Below are 17,826 nucleotides of genomic sequence, written 5' to 3' on the forward strand. Positions count from 1 at the left end.
ATTCAAACTTGTGGCTCTCTTCATTATTTATATATATATATATATATATATATATATATATATATATATATATATATATATATATATATTCTTTATTTACTTCTAATTTATTAATGTGAGATTTATTCTTTAACACAATGAATTTATGCATTGTTCACTTATATTATTCTTATTTATTAATAAAGATGCACGAATTATTATAAATATTTTAATATTTATTTTTTATTCTTATGAATAAAAAAATAGTATTCTCCCTTAACTTATCTTTAACTAATGTGAATCACATTTAAACCATTTTTTATTCTTCGGTCTCTTAGTGTCTCTTCAAACCCACCATACCATTATTAAGATGAAAATGGATATCGAACTCTATACCTCTTCAAACCTACTATACTTGGCTAATTTCTATTTATTGATGTTTCTAACCCGTCTTAAGCGGAGGTGTGATAGGTTAGCTCGCCGGCAAAATTGAATTCAGAAATATAACCCATCTTGCTTAGCAGTGAATTGGTAGGTTAACTTGTTAAAAAATAAAAGATAGATGTGAATGATGAACTGACTCGTTAAAAATAAAGGCATTCGTGATTCAATTTGATTTAATTTTTCAACAAAAAAATTATCCGAACAAAACTTAAAAATATATGTAATTTGATTTTCATTTAAAATAAAATTTAAATTAAATAAAATTAATATTTTACTATTTGATTCAGTTTTTGAATTTTTACTAAAATCTTATTTCATTAAAATTTATTTATTTTCTTTTTGATTTTTAAATTAAAATACATTTAAAAAATTATTAATAACAATATACAAAATTTATTAATATGTTAAATCTTTTATAATAAAAATATGTCAAATTTTATCCATTCTAAATCAAACATATATTTAAAAGTTGTTTAAAAAAGAAAATGATATATATTATATAAATTTATATAATAACACTATAAAATATTATCAAACTCAAGTGATATATACATAAAATGTATAATACTAAATTAATATAAGTGTTAATATATATATTATGATTTGACTCAGTTTTAAAAACACAAATTCAGATCCAATCAAGCTATCCAAACAAATAAAAAAAACAATTTGATTCAATTTTAATTGTTGTGAGCTATTTCAGTTTTTATAATACTAGTTGAACACTTGCATTCAACCGATGCATAATTAAAAAAAAAAAAAACATCTCAATATGTTTGAAGAAATTATATCGATAATGAGTTCAATTTTTTAAATAATAATGTATAAAGTAGAAGAAAAATCCATTAGAAAATAATCATATGTGACATTTGTCTTAAAATACGTTAAAGCATCATAACATGCTATACAAACCATTATCTTAAAATATGGTATTTCACAATTCACTTTAAAAATTATATTATATTTTTTATTTTTAAAATAAGTTAATCAAATTATACATTAGTATGTATTTTAGTTTATTTATTTTGTTTTCCAAAAGATTTTAATTAAAAATGTAAAACGATTTAAAAAATAAAGTAACACGCATGCTCAAGTTTTATATAATATAATTTATTTTGGTTTAAATATATTTTTAATTCTTTAAATTTGTGTCACTTTTTTTATTTGGATCCCCAAAATTTTAATTAGCTTTTTTTAGTTACTCAAATTTTAACAAGTCTCTCTTAACTAGTTTGTGATAAAATTTGATTGAAGAAGAAACTAAAAAAGTATTTATCAAATTTAAGAGATTAAAAAAATAAAATTTTTAATTTAAGGAACTATAAACAATATATCTTAATTTTGAAGAACTAAAAATATATTTAAACTATTTATTTTAATTTATTAATCTAATAGTTGTACAAATCTAAGAATTGTTTGGCCATTTGATTATCGTTATTCAGATGGATGTCTAGATGGTTGAATTTCGTTGCCATGGCTTGGAAGAAGAATCCCAAAAACAAGTTTTAGTGTTTATTTAATTATTTTTCTGTAAAATATTTACTCAACAATTATTTATCACACTTTTAATGCCTTCCCGAAGATTAAACTTGAATTTTGCATGTTTGATGAAACAATTTTTTCTCCCACCTTACCCTTTAAAGAATTAAATGGATATTTACCCTAAACATCAAAATAAAATAATAAAAAAAACTGGAAAACTGAGAAGAACGAGAGGTCCTTGAGCCAGATCTTCCCTCCCTTGTTAATTCATCAAACAAAACGATGCCGGTTTTCAAAACCCCTTTCAACGGCTACTCCGTGAAGTTCAGCCCCTTCTACGAGAACCGGCTGGCCGTGGCCACCGCCCAGAACTTCGGCATCCTTGGCAACGGCCGCCTCCACGTGCTCGACCTCTCCGCGGACCCCTCCCTCCCCATCGGCGAGCTGGCCGCCTACGACACTGCCGACGGCATCTACGACGTCTCCTGGTCTGAGTCCCACGACTCCATCGTGATCGCAGCCGTCGCCGACGGCTCCGTGAAGCTCTACGACCTGGCCCTCCCCCCGACCTCGAACCCCATCCGCTCCTTCCAGGAACACACCCGCGAGGTCCACTCCGCCGACTACAACCCCGTCCGCCGCGACTCCTTCCTCTCCTCCTCCTGGGACGACACCGTCAAGCTCTGGACCCTCGACCGCCCCACCAGCGTCCGCACCTTCAAGGAGCACGCCTACTGCGTCTACTCCGCCGTCTGGAACCCCCGCCACGCCGACGTCTTCGCCTCCGCCTCCGGCGACTGCACCCTCCGCGTTTGGGACGTCCGCGAGCCCGGCTCCACCATGATCCTCCCCGGCCACGAGTTCGAGATCCTCGCCTGCGATTGGAACAAGTACGACGAGTGTGTCATTGCCACTGCTTCTGTGGATAAGAGTGTGAAGGTTTGGGATGTGAGGAACTATAGGGTTCCCCTTAGTGTGCTGAATGGGCACGGGTATGCTGTTAGGAAGGTGAAGTTCTCGCCCCACGTGCGGAATTTGATGGTGTCTTGCTCCTATGATATGACAGTGTGTGTTTGGGATTTCATGGTGGAGGATGCGCTGGTGAGTAGGTATGATCACCACACGGAGTTCGCGGTTGGGGTGGATATGAGCGTGCTTGTGGAGGGCCTCATGGCTAGCACTGGTTGGGATGAGCTTGTTTATGTCTGGCAGCATGGCACTGACCCCAGGGCACCTTAACATAAATAAGGTACTTCTCTTGTTTTGTTCTATGTATATGAATTCCTTACATTGGGTTACTAGAATAGTATTTACTATTTATATACCGGGGGAGGAATATGGAATGGCTTGCATTATTCTACATTGATTTTGATCGTTGTTCATAATTCTTCTTCTTGTGATATGAATTTTGCTGCTTCTTTTGTGTATAAGAAGGAGTTCTGCTTGCTACCTTGTTTGTTTGCTGGAGTTAGTGAAAGCACATGCCACTATCAATTGACTTGATTCTTCTGGAAATTAAATGTCAAAATTCTTAGTCTTGGCTGTTCTTAGAGCATCTCAAATGGGAGTTGTTTATGGAATTATTTTGTGCAGTTTCATCATTGGATTACTTGACGCAACAGTTTTTTATATAAGAACCAGCTGTTATTAGTTCTTAACAATTGTGAGACAATTATAGGGGACTCATTTTATGCTATTAAGGATAGCATCATTAAAGAGAAAATTTGTTGAAATTCTTAAATTCAATGTAACATTATAGGGCCCACCAAAAGTGAGTTAAGCAACTCCACCATGGTTGTACCATTAGAGATGCTGTTAGATCTTTTATGTGTATGCCTTGTGTATTTACACTTAATCAGATTCAGAAATTTCTCTGTTTTCCTCATTGACTGGGCTGGATTTCAGTGCTTGGCTTTTGAACTTTGAAGTGTCCAATTTTTCCTATTGGTATTGATTTTGTTATAGGTTGCTGTTTAATTTTCGACTTCCATTTTTGGGCTTATATTGTTCAGAACTTTAAATGCAACCTAAAAATGAAGAATTTTTGGAAATTTCCTGGTGGGCAAGAAGCAAGATGATGAATTTAGATGTTCATAATATTGGAGTTGAGTCACTCACATGGTGCATCCTGTCAATTCTGATGCCTTAGCGTCGTGCATGCAAGTTTAAACTAAATTATGTGGAATTTGCACCTTTGCTGTTTTTACAATGGTCCACACTCACATTGTGCCCTTTTACTATTACCTTGGATTTCTATATTTGTGTATTATATCTAAGGTGAAATTTCTCTTTTACTGGTTTCTTCTTTTTTTACAGAGTGAAAAATGAATATAGAGTTTTTCAATTGATCTTTTCCGCATTCACACAAGCTTCAAGTAAACAGATTATATATATAATTCACCACAGTGAGGTGCTCTGGAAGGTTGAATAGTCTGATTACAGTGGTGAATTATGGATGGCAACAGGTGGATATGCAACTTCTTTAGTTATTTATATCTATATTCTTTTTGAAATCCATTACCAAAATCTGTTTCTTATCATGTTTGAAACGAAAATGTAAACTCTTTTTGTCCATACCATGTCAAATCTCCTATCTGAAATGTCAGATAACCAAGATATCTGAATAATGGCCATTCTAATGAATATGTTGGTGGATGATTGAAATCTAATGTGAATCTTTGAAGAAAAAAAGACATAAAGCTAAGAGATTTTCCATGTGGCTTTATATAGGCTGACATGCTTTGGTCTATTTTAGGTGAACTTCTAGCAAAGCTAAACTAATGATTGTGACAGCTGACTTGCCAATAGTTTATGGAAACTTTTAATAAGTTCAGTAATTGAAGATGGTATTTAATAGTATTATCTTGTTTTAAATATCTTAAATTAGGAAGATAAAATTGTAATATAATTTTCAAATAGGTAATTGTTTGTAAGTGATTTAGGATTCTTGATTTGTTCTTCCATTTAGGGTTAAGTTAAGAAGGTTTCAAATGGGTATCAAACTGAAAAGTTACTTTGAAACTAAGATAATGCAGTTACCAAACAATTAAGTTAAAATCTTTCTGAGAGCTTTGAAAAATAGTTGATTTTCTCCTAATTTAATCATATCATAACATGCTGGTTTTTAACAGTTCCTGAAATCAGAAGAGTTGACCTCAGAGGATATCTGCAATTTACCAATTTGGAATGTATTATCCATTCAGCATGATCAAATTTCATATAATGTGAAATGAGGTTGTAACCTTCAGCTTAAAATATCATAGGCCCTTTATATATGGCTATGGTAGTGGCAGGGAAGTGAAATTAGGCTCATGAAGGCAGGAGTGAGGAGCAGTGGAGCATATGAATATGGTTGAAGTCTGAGTGAGTGAGAGAGATTATATGATGGGTGTATGGTAACCGAATAGGGGGTTTCAGCCTTGTAAAAGAGGTTTATACCTCTGATATAGCTATAATTCAGTGTCACCATTTGGTTTTACCATTCCAATTTTGGTTCCTGACAAAATTCCTCTGCTTTTCTTCTTTTTCATAGATAAAATGGGGTTTTCTTGTCCCTGCAGAAATTTGCAATATATGAGATGTCCCTAGCTCAATTTTGTCTCACCTTAGCACTGGGCCATGCCCAGGTTGTAAAATTGAGGGAGACTTGTTTAGAATAGAAGATGTTAGTATAGTAAGTAGGCTTGAAGTCATGCATATGTTTGCTAATTTTAAAATTAATCATTAATCTTTTTTGCTTAGAAACAAATACTTCGATTATCAATTCAATGATAAAACTCCATATATGCTTCATTTAAAATAATAAAAGGAAACCCGTCAAAAAACTTATTGTGTTAAAGGAGTTGGTGTAGTACCAATAAGGGATGTACCCAGGTGAGTTGTCGAATATGATCAGCAAACAATAGATGATTGGCAAATGGCAACTCACTTTGGGTACTGATACCCTTGAACAAAAAAAGAGATGGTTACCAGAATAATCCCCATTAACTTATCGTTGGTTGGCTTTTGGATTCTCCTTAATCTTTCGATAAAAGCCTGTGAATTTCTTCATCTTTGGGAATTAAAAGGTGAAAACAAGTAAAACATCTTTAATAAAGAAATACTAATTATGTCGGAAAAGATTGTGAATTTTTTAATATTGTATAGTGCATATAGGTATATAGCAAATAATGCCCAAAAAAAACTATTAACTAGAAGAAAAAATTAAATCAAACAATCGTCTCTCCAGATATTGGGGCATAAACAAATACATACCTTGATTTTCAACTTATATGCACTTACTGATAGGGTTTTTTTTTTTTTTTTTTAATTTTAGTACGTTAGTTTATTAGTTTTTTGCTACTAACTCTGCATGAATTATTGATTCCTCAGTGAAGAAATTGTGCTTGAAGTCAAAATATTCTAAACTAGCCACATCACTTTTGCACAAAGCTAACCTCATGTTTCTGGTCTTAAATTAGGATATACCCACAGATAGTAGGCTATCCTACAGATCACCATGGTGACTAGAAGACCCGCCCATCAATGGCTTCTCCATGTTTGAACTTTGGTTCTGCTAAAACTGTGGCTTCCCAACCCTTGGTAATAAAGGCAAAATCTAAGTCAACAAACATAAGAGTTTGCTTATTTTGAGACAGATTTTCCGATTTCAGTTTTTTTATTTACAAAAATGTCATACTTACACAAAAGTACTTTTGATACAATTAAGTGTATGTTAGAATTAAACTTTATAAACTTAAGTTTAGGTTAAATTTATGTTTTTAAATTGAGTTTATAAAATTATAATAAGTCTTACTTTAAAATTGAGTTTTCTAGAAAAATTTAATTTTCAAACATATTTTTAAAGAATAATCAAATATGAAACCAAACTAATTTTGTCCTGGAATATCTTTTTGGAACGCTTCATCGGAAATTCAAAAACATCCTAAAACTAACTTCCGTATACAAACGTACTGTAGTTACAAAAAAGAGATTGTGCAAATTAATATATTGAATTCATAAAACTATTTTCCCAACTTTTATTCAAATATGACCTAAAACTGTTTTATAATCCCAGAAGTTATGCCTATGATTGGAAACCTGTTAGCAAGAGGTTGGACATACGTAAGAGAAGTAAAATCTGTTACTTTTAAATTGAACGGAGACTCACAACTTTTGAAACGTGTTAATTTACCTTGTGTGAGTTTCAAGCAATCAACTACTAGAAATATAAGAACTGAAAACGAAACAATAAGTGAGTAGGAGATATGCCTTGACAGAAAATTGAAGCAAAAGTAAAAAGAGAAAAATAACTGAAAAAAGAAAACTGAAAACATACAATTGAATTTTCCTTTATTATGTGGAAAAAGGAAAGAGAATCTAAGTGTGAAATCTCTTTGGCTCTGTTTTAGAATAGAAAAATGCTTTATTCTTAATTAAGCAATGTTGTCGGACGAGTGGTCTGTTCTAGTGATACAATTTGTATTAGTACCATTGCATACATGTGAAACTTGATTTAGTTTTTTTTTTTTAAATTTCTTCAACTTGATTAGACTTAAAGTTAGATTAGTTACTATAACAAATATGTTAAAAATTTTAATTAAAATTATTTGGTAAGATCAATTTACCTTAACAAATGCAAAATTATACTACAACTATAATTAACCAAGATTAGTAGTTATTTTTAATAAATAGTTTATTCTTCTAAAAAAATTAATAAATAGTTTACAATTAGACAAATTAAAAGTATAGAAGTATCATAAATTTTTTTAACAAAAATTATAATATTTTAAAATTTTGTTTAAGTAAAACTACAATTATTAGTATAACTGTGAATAGAATATTTAGGTTTATTCTATTCATTATTGCATGCTAATATAATAAAATAGAATTTATTTTTAAGATTGAATAAATTGATTTTTTAACAACTAACATAATTAGAAACAAAATTTCAAATCATATAATTATAATAATATCCTTAAAAAAGATAATTATTCTATTCATATGATAAAGTCTTATTTTATAATAGATAATATCTAAAAAAAAGAAATAGTACTAGTAATATATAGGGTATTAGGGCTGCGAAAAACACTAGAATGAAATATAGGTGCACATGCTACTTGACTTGCCTCGCCAAAAAGTCGAGTATGGCGCACACACAGCAGAGGTCAAACTCATGCTGTCATGCAAATGATTAGTACATAATTTACATTCCTCTGAAAACGTTGTGTTAAGTGTTAGTTAACTTCCTCTTTTCACCTTCAATTCAATCTCGTTAATTTCGTTGCATGCATCGCACATTCCGCGCCCTGACGTAAGACAGACATGGCGGCGAGCGAGAGGAGGCCCAGAAATGGTGGGAAGACGACGACGTTTTCAGAGCCGAACCGGACGAGAAACCATCTTCTTCGCCGGGCGAGAAGTTCTTCATACACTATTTTCTTCTCTCCATTGGATGGTCAACCTTGTGCTGATTATGATAGGGCCAGTGGTGAAGGAGTTCAGCCGCAAGAGTACACTATTATAAAAATGGAGTTGGTTCCTCCTTTTCCAGAGAAATTCAAGGTGTTGCAACTTTGAGACCTGAGACTATGTATGGTCAAACCAATGCTTGGGTATTGCCTGATGGAAAGTTGGAGCTTTTGAAATCTATGAAACTGATGTGTTTGTTCTTGCTCACAGAGCAGCTGTTAACCTTGATTACCAGAACCATTCGCGGGTTCCGGAGAGACCCTCTTGCTTGCTTGAGCTCACTGATTGGACTTCCATTGAAGTCTCCTCTTTCCTTTAATGAGGTAATTTATGCGCTTCCTATGTTGTCTATTAAAATGGCATTTCTAGTGATGGCATTGCATGATTTGAAGGCGAAACCCGCGCTCAGGGAGATGAGGATGAATGGGTGTTTCCGTTTGAGATTGTGCCTATCATTGAGGTTCCGCGGTTTGGGAATAAGTGCGTCAAGACGGTTTGTTTGCAGATGAAAATCAAAAAGCCAGAATTAATTGATAAGGAAAAGCTTGCAGAAGCCAAGAAGCAAACGTACTTGAAAGGTTTCACTGAAGGAACCATGATTGTTGGAGAATTTGCTGGGAGGAAAGTTCAGGAAGCTAAACCCTTCTCACTGTTTTTATGTGTATTAGTGTTGTGTTGTATATCTCAGAATTTGTAAAGATTGGCTCCCACTTCCTTCCTGCTTAATACTATTATGTTAGAGGTATATATATTGGCATATGATTAGATGATGGTAGGTAGATACAATTTGCAATAATAATGAATCAAAATGAAGCTCATTATTTTGTGGTGTTTTTATATGTAAATGCATATTATTGAAAAATATATTACTTATGTTCCTGTATTGACAAATTTATTAGCATGAGCCTGTATTCTAATGAGACACGACATGGATTTGAGCACGCTTTAAGCTGGTTGAACTGGTGGGCTTGCTCGCGATCCTTTGGTCTTGGGATGAGCAGTTCCTGGTTGAGTCTTTATCGGATTCCACCATTTACATGGCTTATTACACTGTTGCGCACCCATTTGCAGAATGGTGGCATGTATGGATCAAGCGAGGCTGCCACCACCTAACCTCAACAACTGACTGATGATGTTTGGGATTATGTTTTCTGTGGTGGACCATATCCCAATTCAACCGACATTTCATCGTCCCTTTTAGACAGAATGAAGCAGGAGTTTGAATATTGGTAATTTAGATGCAATGGCCACATTATGCAGAATTTATTTGGAGAGAGCTTTTGAAGAAGGATGGTTTTGTGGTGAATGCAGGCTGGCCAACAGCTGATGCTGCTCCAGATCTCAAACTGAAGAGTTCCAATAAATATCTGCAGCGATCGTTTCGATCAGAAAGTTGGCTAATAAGAGAGGAGGTCCTCCAGTTGCCCATCACAGACAAGCTTGATATATGTAAATGGTTGGAAATCCGAGGACTTGAGTATTCTTCAGAAATAAATTGAGCAGAGCTACTCCAACTTTGCTCCAGACTCCAGATTCAGAACAAAGTTCTGTAGTTCAGTCTTGGAATTTTAAACAAAAAATCCAATTCTTGAAGTTTAAGAAAGAGGAAGCAATTGCACTTGGGGCTCAAGCCCTGGATTTGAGATTGCCATTTGGTGAAATTGAGGTTCTTAAGGAAAACTTGGACGTGATCAAGAGACAGATAGGTCTAGAAGATGTGGAAATTTTATCTGCAGTAGATGCCGATTCCTTGGCCAGAGCTGAACCATTAGCTTCTTTACTAAATCAAAATCCTCCTTCACCTGGAAAGCCAACTGCCATCTTTTTAACTCGGTAGCTACTGGGTCTGGGTTAGTATTTGGAATTTTCCCCTTTCTTAAAACTAGTTCATAGTTCCTTCTTTTTTCTGGGTCATTTAAACACAACTATAATTTATTTTTATTCGATATAAATGTAGACAAAGATGAGTTACTGAACCTTTAGTGTAATAATTTTTTTTTATTGACTTGATTTGAGGTTTAAAATCCAGATATTGGGACTCAAACAAATATACCCCACATTACCCACATTAATTGATATGATTTTTCTGCTTCCAACTTTGCTCGTATATATTGTTTGAATCGCCATCTATCTCATTGATTTCTCAGTGAAGAATTTGTGCTTAGAAGCCAAAATCTTCTAAACTAGCCAACTCACTTTTACACAAAGCCAACCCTTGTTGGTAACAGAGGCAGCCTAAGTTAACAAATATAAGGGATTGTTTATTTTTATAAAATGTTTTATGATTTCAATTGTTTTCACATCCAAGTACAAAAATACTATATTTTTAGTTAATTTTTTTATTATAAAAAACTTGTATAAAAAACAATAAATTTTAAAAGTGAAAAAATAAACGAAAACGTTTTTTCAAACCAAACTTAAGTACGTATCTAAAAGTTATGGACATACAAAAGGTATCAAAGGGTATTCTTATAAATTTTAAAAGAACAGAATGAAAGTTGAAGCATTTTATTCTCGATTTGAATCTTTTTGTTTACTTCATTTAGTTATTTTGGTTGCAGCCACTCCAACTTTTGGTATAAATGCTTTTTCACTTTGTCAATGAAGTTAAGATTACAGAAATTTAGGGCCTTTAAACTTTAAACTCAAGGAATGATCATTCTAGTTTAGTTGAGAGTAGTTTTATGAGACTTGTGATAGCTGAGATGAGATGAATTTTAGAACAGTGGATAACCAACACAGAAGTTCAGAGAAAAAAAAAACGAGAAATATAGTGATGTTATAAGAAAAGATAAGTAAAGGATGTTAAATAGGTGTTCGTAATAATGAAGCATTTATATATATCATTGTTGCTTTATCTATGGTGAAAGAGATTAATCATGGAGTTCCAGCTTTTCGATGGAAACCCATTCTTTGTCGCTGTCTAGACATTTATTTTATGGCAAATGGTTTCAATCTAAACTACGGGCTCTGTTGGAATGACCCCTAACCACTACAGAATTTTAGAACATGGTGCTCGTTATGATCATTTAGTGTAACCTTTTTGTGCTCATTAATTCTCATCCCAATGTTGATAAAAACTAGCCACCTTAAGCTTACCATCACATCTTGCATCAGCTGAATGTCATTTTGTGTTAGCACACGACTTTCTGTTAGTTGCCATCTTACATTCTAGAATCGATTTTATTATACCCCCCTGGCGTCAGCAACAAGATGTGACCTTATAATTTTCATTCTCAGACCCTTTTTACTAGGTCTAAAATCGTTTCACTCGTAGCTTCACCTCAAATTCCACTAAATTTATAGGAATTTTAATTTTAATTTACATGTAGTCACACTTTTTAGTGTAGAAATACCAACAAAGTTGATTTAATTGCTAAGAAACAGACTCATATTCATAAATAATGTGTTCGATTTTCATTATTAATATGTGATCCTTATTGGTAAATAACATGTAAATATTTTAATAAATATTTTTTAAGTTTTAAGATTTATCCTAAATGTGGTGAATACCTAAGATTCAGTTAAATTAATTTTTTTATTATAACTAAAAATGAGACTAATTACATTCACAGTGTGTTTGGATAAAGAATTTTAACTGAGGAAAGTAATTTATCAGAGAATTTGAATTTCTGTAATCTAGAATTCATTGTTAAATTTTTTTTTGTAAAGAATTTAAATTTTGGAAATTTTAAAACAAAATTTTAAACAACTAAAAATGTAAAATTTCAATTTCCTTCTAAAAGATAAGAAATTAAAATTCTCTTTTTACAAAAGGATCTTCTAAAAATTTTGCGTATTTTCTTATTAAACTTTATCATCTCTTTTATCTGAAAATTTCTAAAATTCTTAAAATATTAAAAATTTCTGAATTTAATTTTTTTTATCCAAATACAAAATTTTAAAAATAAAAGAATTTCAATTAAAGTATTTAAAATTCTTAAAATTTAAAATTTCTCAAAATTTTAAATTTTCCATTCAAACACTCATACATTTTTCTAATCTAAATTTAGTGTGATGAAATGAGACTAATCACACTCTGATTATTTCTTTATCTAAATTTACTATGATGTAATAATAGACTTTGTCATAGATTCTTAAATTACAAGTAATTAAAAGCCTTATCTGACTTGCAAGTGAAAGGAAGAGTTAAATTAATGCTGATGAGTGAAGACATTAATTCCATTCATAACCGACAGGGAGAACAAAGGATGACTCTCACCAAAATATCTAACATCTCACGTTCAAATACTCCAAAGCACTTAAGCAAGTAAAAGCAGCCAAACCGACCACACCGCAAAACAAGCCAAGCCTCGATTTTACAACCTTCAACTTACTGATGAATAACTCTTAAAAACCCAAAGCCTTGTGATCTAGTCACTTCACAATCTACAAACAGCTATAAATGCATACACACACACACACACACAAGGTCATTGAGAAAGATAAACCCCAAAACAATCAACAATACTCCTGTTGCTGTGAGAACCGTTGGTGTAGATGCTTTGCAAGCAAAATTTAGAGACCCCAACAATAAAAGCCATGCTTAACACCTACCATGCCTCCAAACTACCATCAAACCAGTGTGGTTCTAGCCTTGTGCAAACAATAGATGCACCTTTACCTCTTGTATGGTCCCTTATAAGGCGCTTTGAGTATCCACAAGGGTACAAGCTCTTTGTGAAGAAGTGCACCCTTCTTGATGGGAATGGTGGCATTGGAAGCGTGCGTGAGGTCATGGTCACATCTGGGTTACCAGCTGGTGTTAGTGTGGAGAGGTTGGACAAGCTCGATGATGATAAGCATGTCTTCAAGTTTAGCATCATTGGTGGTGATCACAGGCTTGTCAATTATAGTTCCACCATTACTTTGCATCAAGAGGAAGAGGAGTACGGGGGAAAGACGGTGGCGATAGAGTCGTACGCGGTGGACGTTCCGGCGGGGAGTACCGTCGACGATACATGCTCTTTTGCTAATACTATCATAGCTTGCAATCTTAGGTCGTTGGCTAAGATCACAGAAGAAATGGTTTGTAAGGCTAATCAAATTAAGGTTTAATACATAAGTAGGTTCCTTTTTTTTAATTTTTAATTAGTCTCTAAACTTAAAAAAAATGTAATTTAGTTTTTAATCTTCTACTATTTTTGTAATTGGGTTCTTGGAGTTAATGAAATCGTCACATTGTTATTTTTTTGAGATGGTTTCAATCCGCCGTAAACTCATTCCAGGAATCCAAGTACAAAAATTGTAAAACATCAAGAATTCAATTAGTATAATTTTTGGTACTTTAGAAACCTAATTAAAAATTTCTCAGAACATTTGGGGACTGAATTGTATTTTTTTTATGCAAAAGAAAAAGATAATAAAACAAAAGAAACTAGCCATCTCTGGAGAAGAAGGTTCCTAGGGATCAGCAAGAAAATGTGTATTGAGATCTTGCAGGCATTGCATTGATCAATGATAAAAAGATGATACTATGTATTTTAAACCTTAAATTAAGGCTTGCTTAGTTCCTCTTGAGATCATTACCTTATTTGTTGTGATACAATGTTGATTATTGTTTCAAGTCTATTTATAGATTTAACCATTCCTATATTCTAAGATTACCATATGCTTTAATTGTATATGTAGTTTACGGAATGGATTTTTTTGGTCGAGTTTTCATTTGGATGTTTTTCAACGAAAATCTTCCCCATCAAAATCTCATGCCAGTGTTGGTCCTGGGGTTATTTTGAGGAGCGCGTACATGATCCATGGTTGAAGGTGATCCGAAAAAAATTCAATGTGAGAAGAAAAAAAATTATTCTATTTTTTGTAACAACTTCATCTTATTGGCTCTTTCAAAACACATTCGATTTCCAAGTTTAAACTTAACCAAGCATTATCGAGTATAAAATTTGTTTTTATATTATCTCTGTGGATAGAAAGAATTAGACTCCAACTGATCGAAGAATATTTTTGGTGAAAATAAAATAAAATAAAGCTAATACAATTTAATATCCATCAAAAAATCAAATGCCTGTTCACATGTAATGTCTCTCTCTCTCTCTCTCTCTCTCTCACACACACACACACACACACACACACACACACACACACACACACACACACACACACACACACACACACACACACACACACACACACACACACACACACACACACACACACACACACACACACACACACACACACACACACACACACACACACACACACACACACATGTATATGTATAAAGTTTTATATGTAATAAATATACCATTTTCAATAAAATTGCATGTCTATTATTGTTTATAAGATATATGTTTATAATACCTAAGATATATGTTTATAATACCTCTACATAAAGTTTCTCTATCTATTATTTCGTTTTAAGTTCTGGATCGACCATGCTTCATGCTGCTCCCTTTTTATTATTTAAATTCTTTCTCTTTTTTTAGTTAAAGGTTGAGACATCAATAGACAGTAATGCCACGAGAGAAAATCCAAACCTTATTAGTATATATCCTCTTGCTCAAATGAAATTAAAAATTGAATTTATTTCATATTTTGGATTCACGTTACATCAATTAGAATTACGTTATTATACTAGCTAATGTTATTTTAAACAAATGTTGATACTTCAGTTCCATTTTTAAGAAATTGATTATAAATTTATAATTGATTTAACGTGTATTTGCTTGCCCGTTTTGGACATGCGTTGAAAGACTTTTTTCAGGTCAATATGAAAAAAATGCAGAAGCTGCATTTTGTTTCTTCAAGCTTGACGTGGATCAATAATGTTGGACGCTAGTCTAAACATTCTATTAGAATTAAAATTGAAGCAATTTTAACTATTTTTTGTATTAAATAAAAAAATTATATTAAATTTTATTATTTCCTAGTTTTTAATTTAAACAAAAATCACATCACATTAAAATGAATTTCATTTAAAATAAATTTATTCAAGATCATCTTTATAAATACGTATCCAAACACACTAAACATTTATGAAATCATCATTGTTCCCTTTTTTATGGGTCAATTTTACTTTGCGGTCTACGCTTTGTCTCTTTCAGGCCTACTTCAGCCCAATTCTATCACCTATGCCGTAGCCCAGCTCGATTCTTAGAGCTTTGTTAATTCTTAGCTGTCCTATCTATCCACCACCAAAAAACTTAGTAGACAGTGTACACATCTCTCCAAATAGAATCACCAAAGTATTTCTATACATCTATTTTATTTTTTTTTTGTTTGAAATACACTAAATATTATGAGAGGAAATTTAATGTAGAGCTCATATCAAATCTTTCCTCCCCTTAATAACCAAGAAAATGAGAGATAAGGGACCAACAACTTTAACTCATGCATGACCTTGTTTAAAGATTTTTATTTTCTTTTATTTTTAGTGAAAAATAATATTCTAATTAGAGACGTAAATGTCTTTATCAGAAAATACAACCCTATCTTTATTTCCTTTTCATATTTATTTTCAAATTCTTTCAGTTTTCTCTATTTTTGATTTCTTTGTCAAACTAAACAAAATATTCATGTTCTTTGTTTAAATTTTCTCTTTTTATTTCTTTTTCAAAACGAAGTTTTAGGATTTTTATATTTTAACACTTTCTCTATTTTACATTTTTTTACCCTCCTTTATTTCTTTCTTCCTTTTTTTTAACTCATGTTTTATTTTTTCCTTCTCTTTCTATCTTTCTTTCTTTCCTCATCTCACACCCTTCTATTGGGTGTGGGACAAACATCATTATTAGTTTTAAACAAAATGTATTAACATTGTGTCATCTCAATGTACGACAATACTTTTGGGCATCTCCTTGCCATTTTAGCCCTTGTAGAAGTACGCCATAACCAGGCTTTGATTCTGATATTCGGTTGTAAGTGTGACATACATATTGCTCGACATTAAAATGGGCATAGCCTGCTTAGCCCAAGACGATATGAACAAATGGACCCCAAATAAAGCGAAAAAAAATTATGCTCGAATATAGGTAATGGGCTAATGGCAGATGTGGAATTCATTTGCCGCAATATCCGTTAAACGTAGATAATCCGTATATATATATAGATCACATTATACGCACATAATAAACAGGTTACCCTGCTAACCAAGAATCTCAGTGTAACATTGACTATACTAAGATTGCATGCTTATTACCCTAGGTAATTCTGCAGCCTCTTAACTCATCCAACTCACCAGCATTTTGGCAGAATGCAGATATCAAAAAATACACCGACAAAAACAGAACCATTCAAAACCATATATTCAAACATAGAAAGTAATGAACACACACACACACACACACACACACATGTATATGTATAAAGTTTTATATGTAATAAATATACCATTTTCAATAAAATTGCATGTCTATTATTGTTTATAAGATATATGTTTATAATACCTAAGATATATGTTTATAATACCTCTACATAAAGTTTCTCTATCTATTATTTCGTTTTAAGTTCTGGATCGACCATGCTTCATGCTGCTCCCTTTTTATTATTTAAATTCTTTCTCTTTTTTTAGTTAAAGGTTGAGACATCAATAGACAGTAATGCCACGAGAGAAAATCCAAACCTTATTAGTATATATCCTCTTGCTCAAATGAAATTAAAAATTGAATTTATTTCATATTTTGGATTCACGTTACATCAATTAGAATTACGTTATTATACTAGCTAATGTTATTTTAAACAAATGTTGATACTTCAGTTCCATTTTTAAGAAATTGATTATAAATTTATAATTGATTTAACGTGTATTTGCTTGCCCGTTTTGGACATGCGTTGAAAGACTTTTTTCAGGTCAATATGAAAAAAATGCAGAAGCTGCATTTTGTTTCTTCAAGCTTGACGTGGATCAATAATGTTGGACGCTAGTCTAAACATTCTATTAGAATTAAAATTGAAGCAATTTTAACTATTTTTTGTATTAAATAAAAAAATTATATTAAATTTTATTATTTCCTAGTTTTTAATTTAAACAAAAATCACATCACATTAAAATGAATTTCATTTAAAATAAATTTATTCAAGATCATCTTTATAAATACGTATCCAAACACACTAAACATTTATGAAATCATCATTGTTCCCTTTTTTATGGGTCAATTTTACTTTGCGGTCTACGCTTTGTCTCTTTCAGGCCTACTTCAGCCCAATTCTATCACCTATGCCGTAGCCCAGCTCGATTCTTAGAGCTTTGTTAATTCTTAGCTGTCCTATCTATCCACCACCAAAAAACTTAGTAGACAGTGTACACATCTCTCCAAATAGAATCACCAAAGTATTTCTATACATCTATTTTATTTTTTTTTTGTTTGAAATACACTAAATATTATGAGAGGAAATTTAATGTAGAGCTCATATCAAATCTTTCCTCCCCTTAATAACCAAGAAAATGAGAGATAAGGGACCAACAACTTTAACTCATGCATGACCTTGTTTAAAGATTTTTATTTTCTTTTATTT

At 32.3% G+C, this 17,826-nt stretch overlaps 2 protein-coding genes and 1 pseudogene across 5 annotated transcripts; all 3 read left to right on the forward strand.

Annotated features, from left to right (window-relative positions):
- Positions 1–1,853: 1,853 nt before the first annotated feature.
- LOC100776249 (peroxisome biogenesis protein 7) lies at positions 1,854–6,656 on the forward strand. 4 transcript variants are annotated; one of them, XR_005888790.1, is made up of 3 exons: positions 1,854–3,154; positions 4,222–4,370; positions 5,037–5,464. XR_005888790.1 is itself a non-coding variant. In XM_041009947.1 (2 exons), the coding sequence occupies exon 1, from the start codon at positions 2,188–2,190 to the stop codon at positions 3,142–3,144; it is 957 nt and encodes a 318-aa protein (XP_040865881.1). In that variant the 5' UTR covers positions 1,916–2,187; the 3' UTR covers positions 3,145–3,154; positions 5,037–5,464. The 4 variants fall into 4 exon arrangements, 2 of the variants coding, with proteins under 2 accessions (XP_040865881.1, XP_040865880.1); XR_005888789.1 differs by lacking the exon at positions 5,037–5,464 and adding an exon at positions 6,366–6,656 and having other exon boundaries at positions 1,919–3,154; XM_041009947.1 differs by lacking the exon at positions 4,222–4,370 and having other exon boundaries at positions 1,916–3,154.
- A 1,400-nt stretch (positions 6,657–8,056) lies between these two features.
- On the forward strand, positions 8,057–10,259 carry LOC102669873 (leucine--tRNA ligase, cytoplasmic-like; annotated as a pseudogene).
- A 2,277-nt stretch (positions 10,260–12,536) lies between these two features.
- LOC100777324 (abscisic acid receptor PYL12) lies at positions 12,537–13,549 on the forward strand. The gene has a single exon (XM_003545984.5). It carries the CDS (start codon positions 12,856–12,858, stop codon positions 13,411–13,413), a length of 558 nt encoding a protein of 185 aa, XP_003546032.1. The 5' UTR covers positions 12,537–12,855; the 3' UTR covers positions 13,414–13,549.
- Positions 13,550–17,826: the final 4,277 nt, after the last annotated feature.

The sequence above is a fragment of the Glycine max genome, chromosome 15 (assembly GCF_000004515.6).
Source record: "Glycine max cultivar Williams 82 chromosome 15, Glycine_max_v4.0, whole genome shotgun sequence".
Lineage (NCBI taxonomy): Eukaryota > Viridiplantae > Streptophyta > Magnoliopsida > Fabales > Fabaceae > Glycine > Glycine max.

What these genes read in the sequence shown, in the direction of transcription:
- LOC100777324 (XM_003545984.5), top strand. Translation starts at nt 12,856, where the DNA reads ATGCTTTGCAAGCAAAATTTAGAGACCCCAACAATAAAAGCCATGCTT.
- LOC100776249 (XM_041009947.1), top strand. Translation starts at nt 2,188, where the DNA reads ATGCCGGTTTTCAAAACCCCTTTCAACGGCTACTCCGTGAAGTTCAGC.